General features: G+C 36.5%; 1 protein-coding gene across 5 annotated transcripts in view; it reads right to left on the reverse strand.

Annotated features, from left to right (window-relative positions):
• The window catches only part of KIAA0586 (KIAA0586 ortholog), a 132,131-nt gene that overhangs the window by 84,336 nt on the left and 29,946 nt on the right, over positions 1 to 17,849 (reverse strand). For all 5 annotated transcript variants that reach the window (XR_016038178.1, XM_055436633.2, XM_088839563.1 and 2 more), the window contains exons 16-20: positions 16,122 to 16,316; positions 13,860 to 14,047; positions 8,764 to 8,874; positions 7,546 to 7,626; positions 1,684 to 1,877 (exon numbers count right to left, since the gene is read on the reverse strand). Coding sequence is in view for 4 of the 5 variants with exons in the window: in XM_055436633.2 (XP_055292608.2) it covers positions 1,684 to 1,877; positions 7,546 to 7,626; positions 8,764 to 8,874; positions 13,860 to 14,047; positions 16,122 to 16,316 (769 nt within the window). In the remaining variant the exon portion in view is untranslated. The remainder of the gene's footprint in view (positions 1 to 1,683; positions 1,878 to 7,545; positions 7,627 to 8,763; positions 8,875 to 13,859; positions 14,048 to 16,121; positions 16,317 to 17,849) is intronic.

Below are 17,849 nucleotides of genomic sequence, written 5' to 3' on the forward strand. Positions count from 1 at the left end.
TGAAGAGAAACTGAAAAGCCTCTTGAGGAAAGTGAAAGAGGAGAGTGAAAAATTTGGCTTGAAGCTCAACATTCAGAAAACTAAGATCATGGCATCTGGTCCTATCACTTCATGGGAAATAGATGGAAAAACAGTGGAAACAGTGTCAGACTTTATTTTTTGGGCTCCAAAATCACTGCAGATGCTGATTGCAGCCAGGAAATTAAAAGACGCTTACTCCTTGGGAGGAAAGTTATGCTCAACCTGCTGCTGCTGCTAAGTCGCTTCAGTCGTGTCCGACTCTGTGCGACCCTACAGACGGCAGCCCACCAGGCTTTGCCATCCCTGGGATTCTCCAGGCAAGAACACTGGAGTGGGTTGCCATTTCCTTCTCCTATCATCAACCTGCTGCTGCTGCTGCTGCTAAGTCACTTCAGTCGTGTCCGACTCTGTGTGACCCCATAGACGGAAGCCCACCAGGCTCCCCCGTCCCTGGGATTCTCCACGCAAGAACACTGGAGTGGGTTGCCATTTCCTTCTCCAATGTGTGAAAGTGAAAAGTGAAAGTGAAGTCGCTCAGTCGTGTCCGACCCTTAGCGACCCCACGGACTGCAGCCTACCAGGCTCCTCCATCCATGGGATTTTCTAGGCAAGAGTACTGGAGTGGCTTGCCATTGCCTTCTCCTAGATAGCATATTAAAAAGCAGAGACATTACTTTGCCAATAAAGGTCTGTCTAGTCAAGGCTATGATTTTTCCAATGGTCTTGTATGGATGTGAGTTGGACTGTGAAGAAAGCTGAGTGCCAAAGAATTGATGTTTGAACTGTGGTGCTGGAGAAGACTCTTGAGAGTCCCTTGGACAGCAAGAAGATTCAACCAGTCCATTCTAAAGGAGATCAGCCCTGGGTGTTCATTGGAAGGACTGATGCTAAAGCTGAAACTGCAATACTTTGGCCACCTCATGAGACGAGTTGACTCACTGGAAAAGACTCTGATGCTGGGAAGGACTGGGGGCGGGAGGAGAAGGGGACGACAGAGAATGAGATGGCTAGATGGCATCACCGACTTGATGGACGTGATTTTGAGTGAACTCCGGGAGTTGATGATGGACAGGGAGGCCTGGCGTGCTGTGATTCATGGGGTCACGGACAGTCGGACACGACTGAGCGACTGAACTGAACTGATATCATTAAATATACTTTTAAACCAATCTTGCTAACTGTATTAACAGTCAGTTGTATAGTTTATTCCATAACTTCTTTAAGGCTTCTCACAGGTTAAAATAGGTATAAAAATAGAGTTCATAAGTTTATATACATAATAAAACAGTGCCTTGTTTGCAGAAAGCACTACAAGTGATAAGTATTCTATGGCCTACTGGTATAAGTAATTATTTCCTTAGGATAAATTTCAAGAAATGAACCATTGGATTAAAGAACGTGAACATTTTTAATGCTTTTGTCACTCAACAATAGCCTCCATTGCCATAATAGACAGCCTAAGTACAAATATTCAAGAACAGAAATAATACCTCTAACAGTTAGTTAAACCCTCAGCATCACATCAGATAGTGTCCAGTGACTAGTAGAGGAAAGAAAAAATTTAATAAACAGAGACAAGGAAAATATTCAACCAAAACTTAATACATTCTATTTATACTTGCTACTACAATTCTGTTCACCCCAATAACACTATAAACTCACCACTGAATTAAGCTATTTTCCAATGTTTCTTTTCTCTGAATTACTTTATCCAGAATATCAGTAGTGGGCTGAAAAGTAGAAGCAACCGGCGGAAATGGAGGGCCATTATATTTTGTAGAAACAGCTTTAACACTTCTATTAAACTCCAGAATTGGTTCAGAGTATTCTGAAATTTCATCACATTTTTCTTCTTCCTGGTAACAATTTAAAAAAGAACTATTACATTCAAGTAACTGTTCAACACTTACTGAAAGACAAGTATAGGTAGGGAACTTAAGTAGGTGAATTAACCAATACTTCTAAATTAATAAATATCATTTTCTAAGTTGGTGGAATTACATCATTTATAATACACACATTTGTCATGTAAATCACATTGAAGAAACTCTATACAATTATTTTGTCTTTTAAAACCTGGTATTAATTTTAAATAGTCAAAAACAAACTAGAGAACTTGGTTATTCCTGCATAAAACATTACTAACATTTCCCCCAATATATTTATTAATTTATTATCACAGTAAAACTGATACTTCCAAATATTGCTGTTACTCTTATGGAACATATAGTGGAGGACAAAGGAACCTGATGTGCTATGAGACCCATGGAGTCTCAAAGAGTCGGACATGACTTAACAGCTGAACAACAAAAATGCATTTAGGTTATCTTACACATTAATTGTGCCATCACATCATGATCCAGTGTTATTTCCAGAATTTTTAAACTTTCTGTTATGAAAAATATACATGTTTATATACATTTAAAGCTAAAAAAAATAGCACTATATATAAATGACAAGAATCCCACCTACCTGTTCCCCAACTTTAAAACTACCAACTCATAACCAGCTCTATGTCATCTATACTTCCCCCATCGACTTTCCCCTTCACTATCATTTTGAAGTAAATCACAGATATCATATTATTTTATCTGTAAATAATCCAGTATATACCTCAAAAAAAGTTAAGGATCTTTAAAAAGTGTAAATGAAAAATGAAGTCCACAGCTATTAAGTGGCAGAGCAAAGGTAGAAACACTCCTCTTTGAAGTCCAGATTCTTTGCTATTTCTATGTTTCTTGCACTTGTACATTGAACAGCTGTCTGATGTCAATTCTACACATTAGGAACATAAAGATAAATAATATTCTTGCCTTCAAGACATTCATGTGGAGCTCACAAGAGAAAGCATACCAGTGAGCAAGTAACATTAATATATTACAAATATCTTAATATTTAAAATAAGGTTTTATTTTATGATAAATAAAGCTGGTCATAGTTCTGAAAGTCTAAGAAACATGAACAAATGTCTTCTTGGACGTCTACTGACACATCATTATTCAAGTAGTCTCTATGTTCTATAATCTTTTCTCCCATCCTTTATATAGGTTGGTGCAAAAGTAATTGTGGTTTCAGGACCTGAATTTTACATCATTCTAATTAGGCTCAAACACATCTTTACTAATCAAAATAGAAGCCCTTACAATCAACACATTTTTGCCAACAAGAAATAAGTTGGTTTATTCCTCTAGCATATTCAAAAAATGCTTGGAAAGCATTTTCTGCCTCCTGCTGGTTGTGGAAGCATTTTCCCTGCAAAAAGTTGTCTAGATACTTAAAGAAGTGGTCATTGGTTGAGGAGTGGTCAGGTGAATATGGCAGATGAGGCAAAACTTCATAGACCAATTCATTCAATTTTTGAAGCATTGGTTGTGTGATGTGTGGTCAGGTGTTGTTGTGGAGAAGAAGTGGGCCCTTTCTGTTGACTAATGCTGTTTGCAGGCATTGCAGTTTTTGGTTTATTCTCACCAATTTGCTGAGGATACTTCTCAAATGTACTGGTTTTGCCAGGATTCAGAGAGGTGTAATGGATCAGACCAGCAGCAGATTACCAGTGACCATGATACTTTCTTTGGTGCAAGTTTGGCTTTGGGAAGTGTTTTGGAGCTTCTTCTCAGTCTAACCACTGAGCTGGTTGTTGATGGTTGCATAAATTCCAATTTTCGTCGTACATCACAAACTGATCAATAAACAGCTCATTGTTGCATAGAATAAAAGAAGGTAACACTTCAAAAAGATGAATTTTTTCCTTTGTAGGCAGCTCATGAAACAACCACTTATCAAGCTTTCTCACCTTTCCAATTTGCTTCAAATGCCAAACGACCATAGAATGGTCGACATTGAGTTCTTGGACAACTTCTCATGTAGTTGTAAGAGGGTCAGCTTTGATGGTTGCTCTCAATTAGTTGTCAACTTCCATTGATTGCCCACTACACTCCTCCTCTTCAAGGCTCTCATCTCTTTTACAAAACTTCTTGAACTACCACTGCACTTTACACTCATTAGCAGTTCCACTGCACTTTACATTCATTACCATTCATTAGCAGGCCAAATGCATTGCTGATGTTGTGAGTTGTCTCCACTGCTTCATAACCAATTTTTAACTCGAATAAGAAAATCATTCAAATTTGCTTTTTGTCTAACATCATTTCAGTAGTCTAAAATACATATAAAAAGCAAGTAATAATTCATCAGCAAAAAACATAAAGCAAGAAATGTGCATTAAAATGATGTATAACATAACCACATTTAAGAATGTATTCCAATATCAAGTGGTAAAGTTAACCAATGCAAAACCACAATTAGTTTTGTACCAATCTAATATTTTACTTTCTCCTAATTTTTCTCTCTATTTAACCATTTCTATCATTTCTATAACTCTTCCTGCTATATGGGTTCTTCTCTTGGATTTTAGACCCCTCCCAACTTTTTTCCTCAATATGAACTAAGCTGTAACTTTGTCAATAATCCAGAAATTAAAACAGACAAAATAGAAGAAGGAACAGACTGGAGAGAAGGAAACCAAAGGGAATAAAAAAAAGGAAGTAGGAAGCAAGAGAGAAGAGATGCAGGTGGAAACAACTAACAATAAAGTTCCATGGAGGCAGCTAGGTGATAAAGCTTTCCTGATGGCTCAGCGGGTAAAGAATCTGCCTGCAATGCAGGAGACATACGAGATGCAGCTTCGATCCCTGGGTCAGGAAGATCCCCTGGAAGAGGAAATGGCAACCCACTCCAGCATTCTTGCTGGGAAAATTCCATGGACAGAGGAGCGTGGTGGGCTTCAGTTCATGGGGGTCTCAAAGAGTCAGATACGACTGAGCAACAAAGCATAAACACTGTACTACAGAAAAACAACCTTATAATTTTAAAATATATTCAGCTGCAAAGTAAAAGGAAGCTTCTCAAAGCACTATAACATAATAGTGATGGTCAAAAGATACTCAACCATGAGAAAAAAGGCAAGAATGTCATCACCTCTCACCACTCCTTTTCAACACTGCACTAAGAAGTCCCTGCTAATGTAATTAGAAAAGAAAAGAAAATTAAAGGTATACAGATTGGGAAGAAATAAAACTACCTTTATTTGCAGATGACACGATTATATATGTAGAATATCTAGAAAAAAACAACAAAAAGACTCCTGTTTTTAAATAGCAATTATGGCAATGTTGTAGGAATCAAGGTTAACATACACAAGTTTATCACTTTCCTATGTATCAACAGTGAACAAGCAGAATTTGACATTAAAAATGCAATGCCATTTACATTAGCATGTGCCCTTAAAATGAAATACTTAGGTATAAAATCTACAATACATGTACAAGATCTATGAGGACAAGTTTATAATTCAAATGAATGAAATCAAAAACTAAATAAGTGAAGGAATATTCCATGTTCATGAAGAGGAAGACTAAATAACATTAAGATGTCAATTCTTCCCAAATTGATCTACAGAGTCAATGTAATTCCAAGAAAAATCTCAACAAGTTATTTTGGAGATATCATTACTCTAAGAGTTATATGGAGAAGAAAAAGACCCTGAATAGCTAATATGGTGAAGAATAAAGCTAAGGTGAAGAATAAAGTCGGAGGACTGACAAGATCCAACTTCAAGACTTACTATAAAGCAACAATAACCAAGGCAGTTGTTTTATCTGCAAAAGAGCAGACAAATCAATGGAACAGAATAAAGGACCCAGAAACAGATCGACATAAATACAGTCAACTATTCTATGGCAAAGGAGTAAAGGCAATACAATGGAGCAAACATAAGTCATTTCAACAAATGGCACTGGAAGAACTGGACATTCACAGGCAAAAAAATAAATTTAGACACAGAGCTTACACCCTTCACAAAAATTAATTCAGAATGGATTATAGACCTAAAATTAAAATGCAAAACTATAAAACTAGAGATAACACAGAAGAAAACCTAGATAACTGTGGGTATGGCCATGACTTTTTAGTTTAGTTCAGTCACTCAGTCATGTCCGACTCTTTGCGACCCCATGAACTGCAGCATGCCAGGCCTCCCTATCCATCACCAACTCCTGGAGTTTACCCAAACTCGTGTTCATTGAGTCGGTGATGCCATCTAACCATTTCAACCTCTGTCGTCCCCTTCTCCTGCCTTCAATCTTTCCCAGCATCAGGGTCTTTTCAAATGAGTCAGCTCTTTGCATCAGGTGACTTTTTAGCTATAAGACTAAAGGGACAACCCATGAAAAAACTAACTGAGAAGCTGGACTTCATTCAAATTAAAAATGTTTGCTCTGTGAAAAAGATTGCCAAGAGAATAGAAAATAAGCTACAGACTGGGAGAAAATATTTGCAAAAGACACATCTGATAAAGACTGTTAACCAAAATATACCAAAAAACTCTTAAAATTCAACAATAAGAGAACAACCCAAACTTTAAATTGGGTCAAAGACCTTTGGACAGCTTATTGAAGATGTACAGATGGCAAACAAGCATTTGAAAAGATGCTCCACATCATATGTCATCAGGGAAATGCAAATTAAAACACAATAATATATCATTACACACCTGTTAGAATAGACAAAATCTGGAATACAGACAACACCATAAGCTGGCAAGGATATGAAAGAGCAGGAACTATCATTCATTGTTGATGAGAATGCAAAATGGTACAGCAAGGATGACAAGACAGTTTAGTGGTTTCTCACAAATGGAAAGATACTTTTACCATATAAGCCAGCAATTGTGCTCCTTGATAACTACCCAAAAGAGTTAAAAACTTATGTCCACACATAATCTGTACACAGATACTTATGGCAGCTTTATTCATAATTGCCAAAACTGGTAAACAACCAAAATGTCCTTTAGTAGGTGAATGGATAAACTGTGATCCATTTAGACAATGGAATATTATTCAATGCTAAAAAGAAATGAGTTTTCAAGCCATGAAAAGATATGGAGGAAACTTAAGTAAATATTACTGAGAGAAAGAACCCAATCTGAAAAAGCTACATACTGTATGATTCCAAGCATATGACATTCTGGAAAAGACAAAACTATGAAGACAGTAAGAATATCAATAGCTTCTAGGGACAGGGGTGGTTAAGGGGAAGGATAAATAGAACACAGAAGACCTGGGGGCAGAGAAAATACTCTGTATAACAGTGTAATGATGAATACGTTTTTCCAAATCCATAGAATGTACAACATAAGGTCACCTACATACTTTGAATATGATGTGTCAGTGTAGATACATCAACTTTAAAAAATTAAAATTGTTAGGATATATTGATAATGGGGGAGGCTATGCATGTGTGGATGTAGGGAACATACAGATAATTTCTGTACATCTCTCTCAATTTTGCTGTGAACCAAAACTGCTCTAAAATAAAGTCTCAGGGGAATCCCCTGGCAGTTCATATGTTGCATGGTGCAGCAAAAAAAAAAAAAAGAAAAAATTAAGTTTAAAAAAAAATAAGATAATCAAGTCACATGAAAAAATACTAGAAAAATAAATTCACAGGATTGCTAAGCTTTGTTACCTGTACAATATCAATTACTTCATCAAAGTTGGTTCCTGGAAAGTTCACCTCTTCTTCATCTGCCTTCGTAAATTCTGGAGTCTAAGAAAGCATTTTCAGAAAGTTTTTGTTGCAAATTATACCTAGTTTACTGTAATACAACCCACAGCATAAGCTTATAATTACATGCCTCTATTTTTTATGTTGATATCCTGCTCAGAAACAATGTAATTAGTAAATGAAATCCAAGCTAGTCTTCAAGTCATTAAGTTATCATTTCAATAGCTATATAAAATTAGGTACCAGTTTTTCTATCAAGGACTCCATCAACAATGCAACTTAAGTCAACTGATCAAGTTAATTATTGCGACTTTTCTCCTAAAGTTAAAGGAAAATGTTTATATGGATATATAAGTTTACACATACACAAACTCACAAAAAGACTGATAAAGAATCAAATAATTTATAAAAAAATAAAGAAAACAATTATTTTACAAATTTAGTCTCCAGGCCTCACAATATATAACCTAGCTATCAAAAACTACAACAGACAATTTCTTAGAGCACAATGAAAATTATTATTTGAAGTTATATATGTTCTAATAAACTTCTAGTTAAAAAAATACTGATGAAAAATTAAATTAGGCACAATGGCATTTGGGGTCATTCTATTTCACTATTTTTGATTGTGAAAAACTGATGTTCTTCTTCTCCTTAAAACTATATGCTCAATGACTAAATTTGCTTACAACAGATGAAACCCAAGGAAAAGTTACAGTGCTAGGCCTAATTCTGTCATTCAGTCACAAGCAGCAAATAAATATTACTAGAAATAAATGCGTATTTTTGTATCATGTCAATAGTTTGATGACAAAGCAACATCCCAAAACATGAATTCCAATTGTCATTATAAAATTCACATTCAGGAAAACTATAATTTCCATTTAAATCAAGATTCTTCTCCAAAGAGACAGAAATTCTCTCCTCACTTATGAGTCTTACAGTTTAAGTTGCCAAAAAGTTACACTAAGGATGATCACTTTCAAAATGTTGATAAATGTAAAGGTCTTAATCAAACTCTTTTTTTCAAGTTCATAAACAATTTCAAATTTGTTTTGAATCTTTTCCTTAAAACCTAAATAATTAAAATATATTATAATGGGAGACTTTGCACAGAATAACAGTTAAAATCTATAATACAGATTGTTCAAAGATATACGATACATTCCTAAGTAATACCTGTATCAAGGTTCTCAAAGGAGGAGAAGATGCTTCTTTGGGACTAGAAGGAGACAGACCAACATCAGCACTACCATTAGAGATGCTGTCAATATCTACATTGGGTAATACCTAAAACAGAATACAACATCCAGCTTTCAGTTCATCACTTTGACTCAAATAACTGTGAATCTATGTATTAATAAAATATTTAACTTTCTATTGCAAAGTCAATGGATAACAAATTTAAATTATGAAAGCATATTTCACAAAAACTGGAAAATAAAAGGGAACCACAAAGAATCCTACTGAAGACAACTTCATTTTTACTGTTCCCCTTATCTTTTTACTATCCACTATGCAGAGCTAAAATCTAAAACTGTTTCATTCCAGATTTTCCATTGTAATCAAGTCATAAATGCCTTACTATACTACCATATAGACATCATAATTATATTTTAAATGACTGAACATAAGCCTGTATTATTTTATCATTTCCTGTTGGTAAACATTCAGGATATTCCTTATATACTCACTATTTGATAGAAATATATCACTCCAAAAAATTGCATATATAAGGGTTTTTTTCCCTGACTTTGAATTATTTCATTATGATATACAGTCAGACATAAGAGTAACTTCTTGAGCCAAAAGGCATAATTATTTAAGATTTTTGGTAGTTACTACTGAAATGCAATCCAAAAGAGATCTCTTTCCATCATCAAAATCATAATCAGTCACCCAACTTTCACTGAAATTAGATAATAGAATTATTTCAGCAAGAATGGTTTTTAAATGGAGATACATTATTGTTATCTTAATTTGCATTACCATGGTAACTAGCAAGATTTAAATTATTCAATTTGATATCTTATAAACTCTATTTCCTCTTCTCTAGAGTCTTACATTCTTTGAATATTTATGAATTTCCTCTTATGTTTTCTTACTAATTTATGGAGGTTTTTATACTTAAAAATAAACCTATCATATTCCTTTCGTATGTTCTCACTGTATGTCACTTCCCTTTATATTTAGAAGTTTTTTACATACATAAGCTTTAAATTTTATAGAATCAAGTCTGTTTTCTATCACATCTAAGTTTCCTCCTCTCATATCCAGACTTAGCTTAGTTTTGATAAGGACTGCATGAACTTATCTTCTAATTCTTCTGTTTTTATATTTTGTAGGTATACTTTAGCCTATTGCCTATTTGGAACTCATTTGCTATATACAGTAAAAATTTAGAGTCTAAAACTGATCTATTTCCACACTGCTAACCAATTATACAATATGTCATTTAAGAGAATCCTAATGAAGCATCTATTACATACTACATTCTTTTTAAAAACTAAGAATATTTCTTAAATGGGACCAGTATCAAACACTAAACTCTTTGTTCTTTCAAATATCAAAACGATCCTAAAGTTCAGGTTAAAAAAAAATTAATGGATTTTATTTTTAAAATACAATTTCACTTAAATCATACATTACCTTAGGAAGAATCGACAACCTGAATATTTAAAATTCACACACAAGATCTCTCCATATTCATTCAAGTCCTCATATACGTTTGTGTAAAGGTTAAAGTTTAATTATATAAACACATTAAGCCTTTTTAAAAATTAATTATAACATCAGTTCAGTTCAGTTCAGTCGCTCAGTCATGTCCGACTCTCCACGACCCCATGAATCACAGCACGCCAGGCCTCCCTGTCCATCACCAACTCCCGGAGTTCACTCAAACTCATGTCCACAGAGTCGGTGATGCCATCCAGCCATCTCATTCTCCGTCGTCCCCTTCTCCTCCCGCCCCCAACCTTTCCCAGCATCAGAGTCTTTTCCAGTGAGTCAACTCGTCGCATGAGGTGGCCAAAGTATTGCAGTTTCAGATTTAGCATCAGTCCTTCCAATGAACACCCAGGATTGATCTCCTTTAGAATGGACTGGTTGGATCTCCTTGCAGTATAAGGGACTCTCAAGAGTCTTCTCCAACACCACAGTTCAAAAGCATCAATTCTTCGGCGATCAGCTTTCTTCATAGTCCAACTTTCACATCCATACATGACCACGGGAAAAACCATAGCCTTGACTAGACGGACCTTTGTTGGCAAAGTAGTGTCTCTGCTTTTTAATATACTATCAAGGTTGGTCATAACTTTCCTTCCAAGGAGTAAGCGTCTTTTAATTTCCTGGCTGCAATCAGCATCTGCAGTGATTTTGGAGCCCAAAAAATAAAGTCTGACACGGTTTCCACTGTTTTTCCATCTATTTCCCATGAAGTGATGGGACCAGATGCCATGATCTTTGTTTTCTGAATGTTGAGCTTCAAGCCAACCTTTTCACTCTCCTCTTTCACTTTCATCAAGAGGCTCTTGAGTTTCTCTTCACTTTCTGCCGTAAAGGTGGTGTCATCTGCATATCTGAGGTTATTGATATTTCTCCCGGCAATCTTGATTCCAGCTTGTGCTTCTTCCAGCCCAGCGTTCCTCATGATGTACTCTGCATATAAGTTAAATAAGCAAGGTGACGATATACAGCCTTGACGCACTCCTTTTCCTATTTGGAACCAGTCTGTTGTTCCATGTACAGTTCTGACTGTTGCTTCCTGACCTGCATACAGGTTTCTCAAGAGGCAGGTCAGGTGGTCTGGGATTCCCATCTCTTTCAGAATGTTCCACAGTTTATTGTGATCCACACAGTCAAAGGCTTTGGCATAGTCAATGAAGCAGAAATAGATGTTTTTCTGGAACTCTCGTGCTTTCTCCACGATCCAGCGGATGTTGGCAATCTGATCTCTGGTGCCTCTGCCTTTTCTAAAACCTGCTTGAACATCTGGGAGTTCACGGTTCACATATTGCTGAAGCCTGGCTTGGAGAATTTTGAGCATGACTTTACTAGTGTGTGAGATGAGTGCAATTGTGCGGTAGTTTGAGCATTCTTTGGCATTGCCTTTCTTTGGGATTGGAATGAAGACTGACATTTTCCAGTCCTGTGGCCACTGCTAAGTTTTCCAAATTTGCTGGCATATTGAGTGCAGCACTTTCACAGCATCATCTTTCAAGACTTGAAATAGCTCAACTGGAATTCCATCACCTCCACTAGCTTTGTTCATAGTGATGCTTTCTAAGGCCCACTTGACTTCACATTCCAAGATGTCTGGCTCTAGGTCAGTGATCACGTTATCGTGACTATCTTGGTCGTGAAGATCATTTTTGTACAGTTGTTCTGTGTATTCTTGCCACCTCTTCTTAATATCTTCTGCTTCTGTTAGGTCCATACCATTTCTGTCCTTTATCGAGCCCATCTTTGCATGAAATGTTCCCTTGGAATCTCTAATTTTCTTGAAGAGATCTCTTGTTTTTCCTATTCTGTTGTTTTCCTCTATTTCTTTGCATTGATCACTGAGGAAGGCTTTCTTATCTCTCCTTGCTATTCTTTGGAACTCTGCATTCAGATGCTTATATCTTTCCTTTTCTCCTTTGCTTTTCGCTTCTCTTCTTTTCACAGCTATTTGTAAGGCCTCCTCAGACAGCCATTTTGCTTTTTTGCATTTCTTTTCCATGGGGATGGTCTTGGTCCCTGTCTCCTTTACAATGTCATGAACCTCCGTCCAGAGTTCATCAGGCACTCTATCTATCAGATCTAGTCCCTTAAATCTATTCCTCACTTCCACTGTATAATCATAAGGGATTTGATTTAGGTCATATCTGAATGGTCTAGTGGTTTTCCCTACTTTCTTCAATTTAAGTCTGAATTTCACAATAAGAAGTTCATGATCTGAGCCACAGTCAGCTCCTGGTCTTGTTTTTGCTAACTGTATACAGCTTCTCCATCTTTGGCTGCAAAGAATATAATCAATCTGATTTCGGTGTTGACCATCTGGTGATGTCCATGTGTAGAGTCTTCTCTTGTGTTGTTGGAAGAGGGTGTTTGCTATGACCAGTGTGTTCTTTTGACAAAACAGGCCTTTGCCCTGCTTCATTCCGTGCTCCAAGGCCAAATTTGCCTGTTACTCCAGGTGTTTCTTGACTTCCTACTTTTGCATTCCAGTCCCCTAGAATGAAAAGGACATCTTTTTTGGGTGTTTGTTCTAAAAGGTCTTGTAGGTCTTCATAGAACCGTTCAACTTCGGCTTCTTCAGCATTACTGGTTGGGGCATAGGCCTGGATTACTGTAATACTGAATGGTTTGCCTTGGAAACGTACAGTGGCTGCACTTTGCTGGAGCGGCTGTGAAGAGATTTTCCACGACCAAGGTAAGAGAAACCCAAATAAGACGGTAGGTATTGCTAGGGGGTATCAGAGGGCAGACACACTGAAATCATAATCACAGGAAACTAGTTGATCTGATCACATGGACCACAGCCGAATGTGGTCCACTGGAGAAGGGAATGGCAAACCACTTCAGTATACTTGCCTTGAGAACCCCATGAACAGTATCAAAGGGCAAAATGATAGGATACTGAATGAGGAATTCCACAGGTCGGTAGGTGCCCAGTATGCTACTGGAGATCAGTGGAGAAGTAACTCTAGAAGGAATAAAGGGACAGAGCAAAAGCAAAACCAATACCCAGTTGTGGATGTGACTGATGATAGAAGCAAGGTCCGGTGCTGTAAAGAGCAATATTGCATAGGAACCTGGAATGTTAGGTCCATGAATCAAGGCAAATTGGAAGTGGTGAAACAGGAGATGGCAAGAGTGAACATAGACATTCTAGGAATCAGTGAATTAAAATGGACTGGAATGGGTGAATTTAACTCAGATGACCATTATATCTACTACTGTGGGCAGGAATCCCTTAGAAGAAATGGAGTAGCCATCATGGTCAACAAAAGAGTCCGAAATGCAGTACTTGGATGCAATCTTAAAAACAACAGAATTATAACATTCCCTTTGGACTATCATCAAGTTACCAGGATATGAGTCACTGGCTTAGAAAAGGTAGCTTAAACCAAGCAGAACAAGGATAGTGATATCACATAAATATCATAGTTTTAAAGAATGAAAGATCCATCAGGAAAGCAAAATCTTCATGAAGCAATACAATAGATTTTAAGCACTGAAGTTATGCAAAAAGTTGTATCCCTTAAACTTTTCTGTTCATACACACTGCATACCTGTACAGAAAGCTGAGGAGGATCCCTTTTTTCTGACCTCATTTCTATAACTGCTATGTTAGGTTTCTTTACTCCAGGTTCTATTTTTCGAGATGATGGTGGAATTGAAGTTGTCACTATTATAGGGTGTGGCTTATTTATAATTACCCCAGCAGGTGGCATGGAATCACTATTACTCTGGGTTTGTCCTAAAAAATTCAGAGGAGAAAAAGAGTCAACCATTTCAGAAATAAAGAGAAAATTCTAATATATAACCTAGATCTTTACGGTTAAATTCTCATACGAAAGGAAAGCACTACCTTTCCTTTCCCTCTGCAATCATCTTTCCCTCTGTCATCACAATCATCATTATCCTCACCATGTTAGCCTTTCCTCAGTGACTAACATTTACCAGGCACTCATATGTACTAAATACTTCACATTCACTATCTAAATTAAATAAGCCTATGAAGTATTAATATTCACAGTTGAAGAAACAGAGGTTTAGAAACATAATTTGCTGAAGGTCATAATAGTTTGTAAGAGGCGAAGGCAAGATTTGAAGTATACTGCATTATGTTGCATTATTTTTAGTTTCAAATTTTTATAGAGCAAAAATGGACAGAAATAAAACCAACAACAAAATGCTAGTGTCTGACTACCAATAAATATCATGTAGGCCTACTATTTGGTAACTATCATAGCCATCAAAATTTTGTTACCTTTCACTTCAAAATTTCCATTTGTTTCCTATATTTCAAAGTAAAGAGGGAGCAGTGCTCTCACTAAAAGCACAGACTCTAAAAATCACATGGCCTGGGTCTGAATCTAACTAATCTACTCCACTCTAACTATGTGGCCTCTGAGAAATCACTAAACTCTTCTGTGCCCCAGTTTCTTCATTTATAAAACTGATACATTACCATGTGTTTTATAGGGTTGATTAAATTAGCTAATTTATATAAAGTACTTAGATCTATACCTGGTACACAGTCAGGACTTTGTAAGTACTGCCTATTATTTTAGTAGAAGACATGGTTGAACAGACTGCTACCAAGTTGATATGTCATTAACCCGTAATATCAAAAAAAAAAAATTCTCTCATGATGAAAAATATTCCCATTATATATATACAAATATTCACAATAATTCATCAAAATTAAGAATTGCAATGACATTAAAAGAAAAAATAGCTAACTAGATTTGAAGAGCTGCTGCTGCTGCTGCTAAGTTGCTTCAGTCATGTCCAACTCTGTGCAACCCCATAGACAGCAGCTCACCAGGCTCCACCATCTCTGGGATTCTCCAGGCAAGAACACTGGAGTGGATTGCCATTTCCTTCTCCAATTCATGAAAGTGAAAAGTGAAAGAGAAGTTGCTCAGTCGTGTCTGACTCTTAATGATCCCATGGACTGCAGCCTACCAGGGTCCTCCGTCCATGGGATTTTCCAGGCAAGAGTACTGGAGTAGGTTGCCATTGCCTTCTCTGCTTGAAGAGCTAGGGTGATACTAAAAATCATTTGTTCAACTTTTACAATGATGGGTCTGAGAGAACTCAAATAAGTTAATAACAAACTCTTAGCTTAGAACACACAGCTACATAATTTTTACTTATCATAGCTTAGTCCAAAAGTACATAAAAGGTAATAAAAAGTACTTCTCCTAAAATATGATTATATTAAACCAATCAAAATCCTTAAATTCTTTAATTATTATGCATGTTTACGACATGTCTAGCTTCCCTGGTAGCTCGGCTGATAAAGAATCACCAGGTTTGATTTCTGAGTCAGGAAGACCCGCTGGAGAAGGGATAGGCTACCCACTTCAGTATTCTTGGGCTTCTCAGCTGATAAAGAATCTACCTGCAATGCGGGAGACCTGGATTTGATCCCTGGGTTGGGAAGAGTCCCCTGGAGAAGGGAACGGCTACCCACTCCAACAGTATTCTGGCTTGGAGAATTCCATGGACTGTATAGACATGGCGTTACAAAGAGTCGGACACAACTGAGCGACTTTCACTACTTTCATGACATGTCTAAACATTAATTTCATCTACAGCAATATACTATAAAACACTGTAAGAATGTTTCATGTGAGTGAAAATATAGCACCATTTCAGACACTGCTACTAGACAAAGTAAAATATATCCTGAAGCCCTATTCACAAATACAAGCAACACATTAAGGAAAAGTACATGACTACTGTGTCAGTACCATTTTGTAAGTCATATTATTGCTGAATAGAATTTTAAAATTTATGCCACATATTTTGTTGGGTCTTACCTAAAAGAACTGCCATAGGAATCAGATGACCTTCCAGTGTACCTGAAAAAGTAGGCATTTCCCGGCTTGGGCTGAACAAATACTGCTGATCACCAGGAGACAGTGTAGTAATAGAATGTTGCAACTTAGAATCCATCTTTGTAGGTTTTGTGGTGGAAAAGTCTGTTTGTGTTCTTATAGACTTGACTTTAGTGCCTATAATAATCATCAATGGCAGATCTTTTAAAATATTGTTTGAACATCTACAAATATAGCAACTCTTCTTCAAAGAAAGATCTCATTCTATGTAACAAGGTTACAGGATCCCAAAATACAAGTAACATATAAATCAAGGAGTGACAAACTTTTTCTTAAGTGTCCAGATAGGATATATTTTAGCCTCATGGCTGTGCAGTCTCAGTGGCAATATCTCAATTCTACTATTGTAGCATGAAAGCACTCATAGACAAATACATAAATGAATGTGTACCTATATTCCAACAGAGTTTTATGTATAAAACATGTAGCCTGCAGGTTGTGGTTTTTCAATCTCTGAATAGATGCAACAACTTGTGTAAATAATATGATAGAAAAGATACAATGACTAGGGGAATTCCCTATTAAGACTCTGTGCTTCCAATGCCGGGAACATGGGTTCAATCCCTGGTCAGGGAACTAAGATCCCACATACTACATAGTGCAACCAAAAAATAAAGACAAAAAGTTAAAAAAAAGAAAAAACAAAGAAATGATAATAATGACTAGGAGAAAATGTTGATTAAGATTTGAAAGAATATTCAGCAGGTATTCTGTTCTGTTCTGTTCAGTTGCTCAGTCGTGTCCGACTCTTTGCGACCCCGTGGACTGTAGCCTACCAGGCTTCTCCATCCAGGGGATTCTCCAGGCAAGAATACTGGAGTGGGTTACCGTTTCCTTCTCCAGGGGATCTTCCCGACCTAGGGATCGAACCCGGGTCTCCCGCATTGGAGGCAGACGCTTTAACCTCTGAGCCACCAGGGAAGCCCCTGGTATTACTTAACTCATTTACATTTTTTCCAATAGGTGTAAAAAAGTTAAAGATCATTTTTGGAATTGAAAATTTTTTTCATCCTCTCATTATTCTGAATAACCAGACTTTATCCTTGGAAATAATGTAAAGATAATCAAATTCTATTCTTATTAAAACCCTGCAAAAGTTAAGTAAAAGTGTAAAGGAAAATAAACTAAAATCTTTTTTAAATTAATACCTGACATTACTACATTTTTAGTTTTAATATATGAGTAGTTTTATAAATCTGGACTTGTAAATATAGTTTTATGATCCCAGGAAGAAAAATTTTAGTACATTTATAATTTTTTATTGCCTTCTCAAGTATTCATTCATTCAACTGAATGAATCTTTTTCTTGCAAGTTTATTTAAAATATATTCTCTCAGCATTTAAAATGTGTTTGGCATCATTCCAGTCAAAGGGAATATAAGTACTGAATAAACCAACTGTACTCGTGTAGCTTATAACTTCTTAAGGAAAAAAGTTGATAAACAAAAATACATCAGATGGTGAAAACTGCTATGAAAGGCAATATGAAGAGGAAGGGAATAGAGGGGGTTGGTTAGGTGATGATATTTTGGATGAGATGGTCAACACAGACCTCTCTGAGGAGCTAACAGCTAAGAACGGAGATCGAAAGAACTTGAGAGTGAGCCATGCAAGGGTCTATAGGAAAAGTTCTCCAGGCAGGGGAAATAA

This window comes from Moschus berezovskii, chromosome 9 (genome assembly GCF_049115385.1).
Source record: "Moschus berezovskii isolate FMDL1 chromosome 9, NW_MosBer_1.0, whole genome shotgun sequence".
Taxonomy (NCBI): domain Eukaryota; kingdom Metazoa; phylum Chordata; class Mammalia; order Artiodactyla; family Moschidae; genus Moschus; species Moschus berezovskii.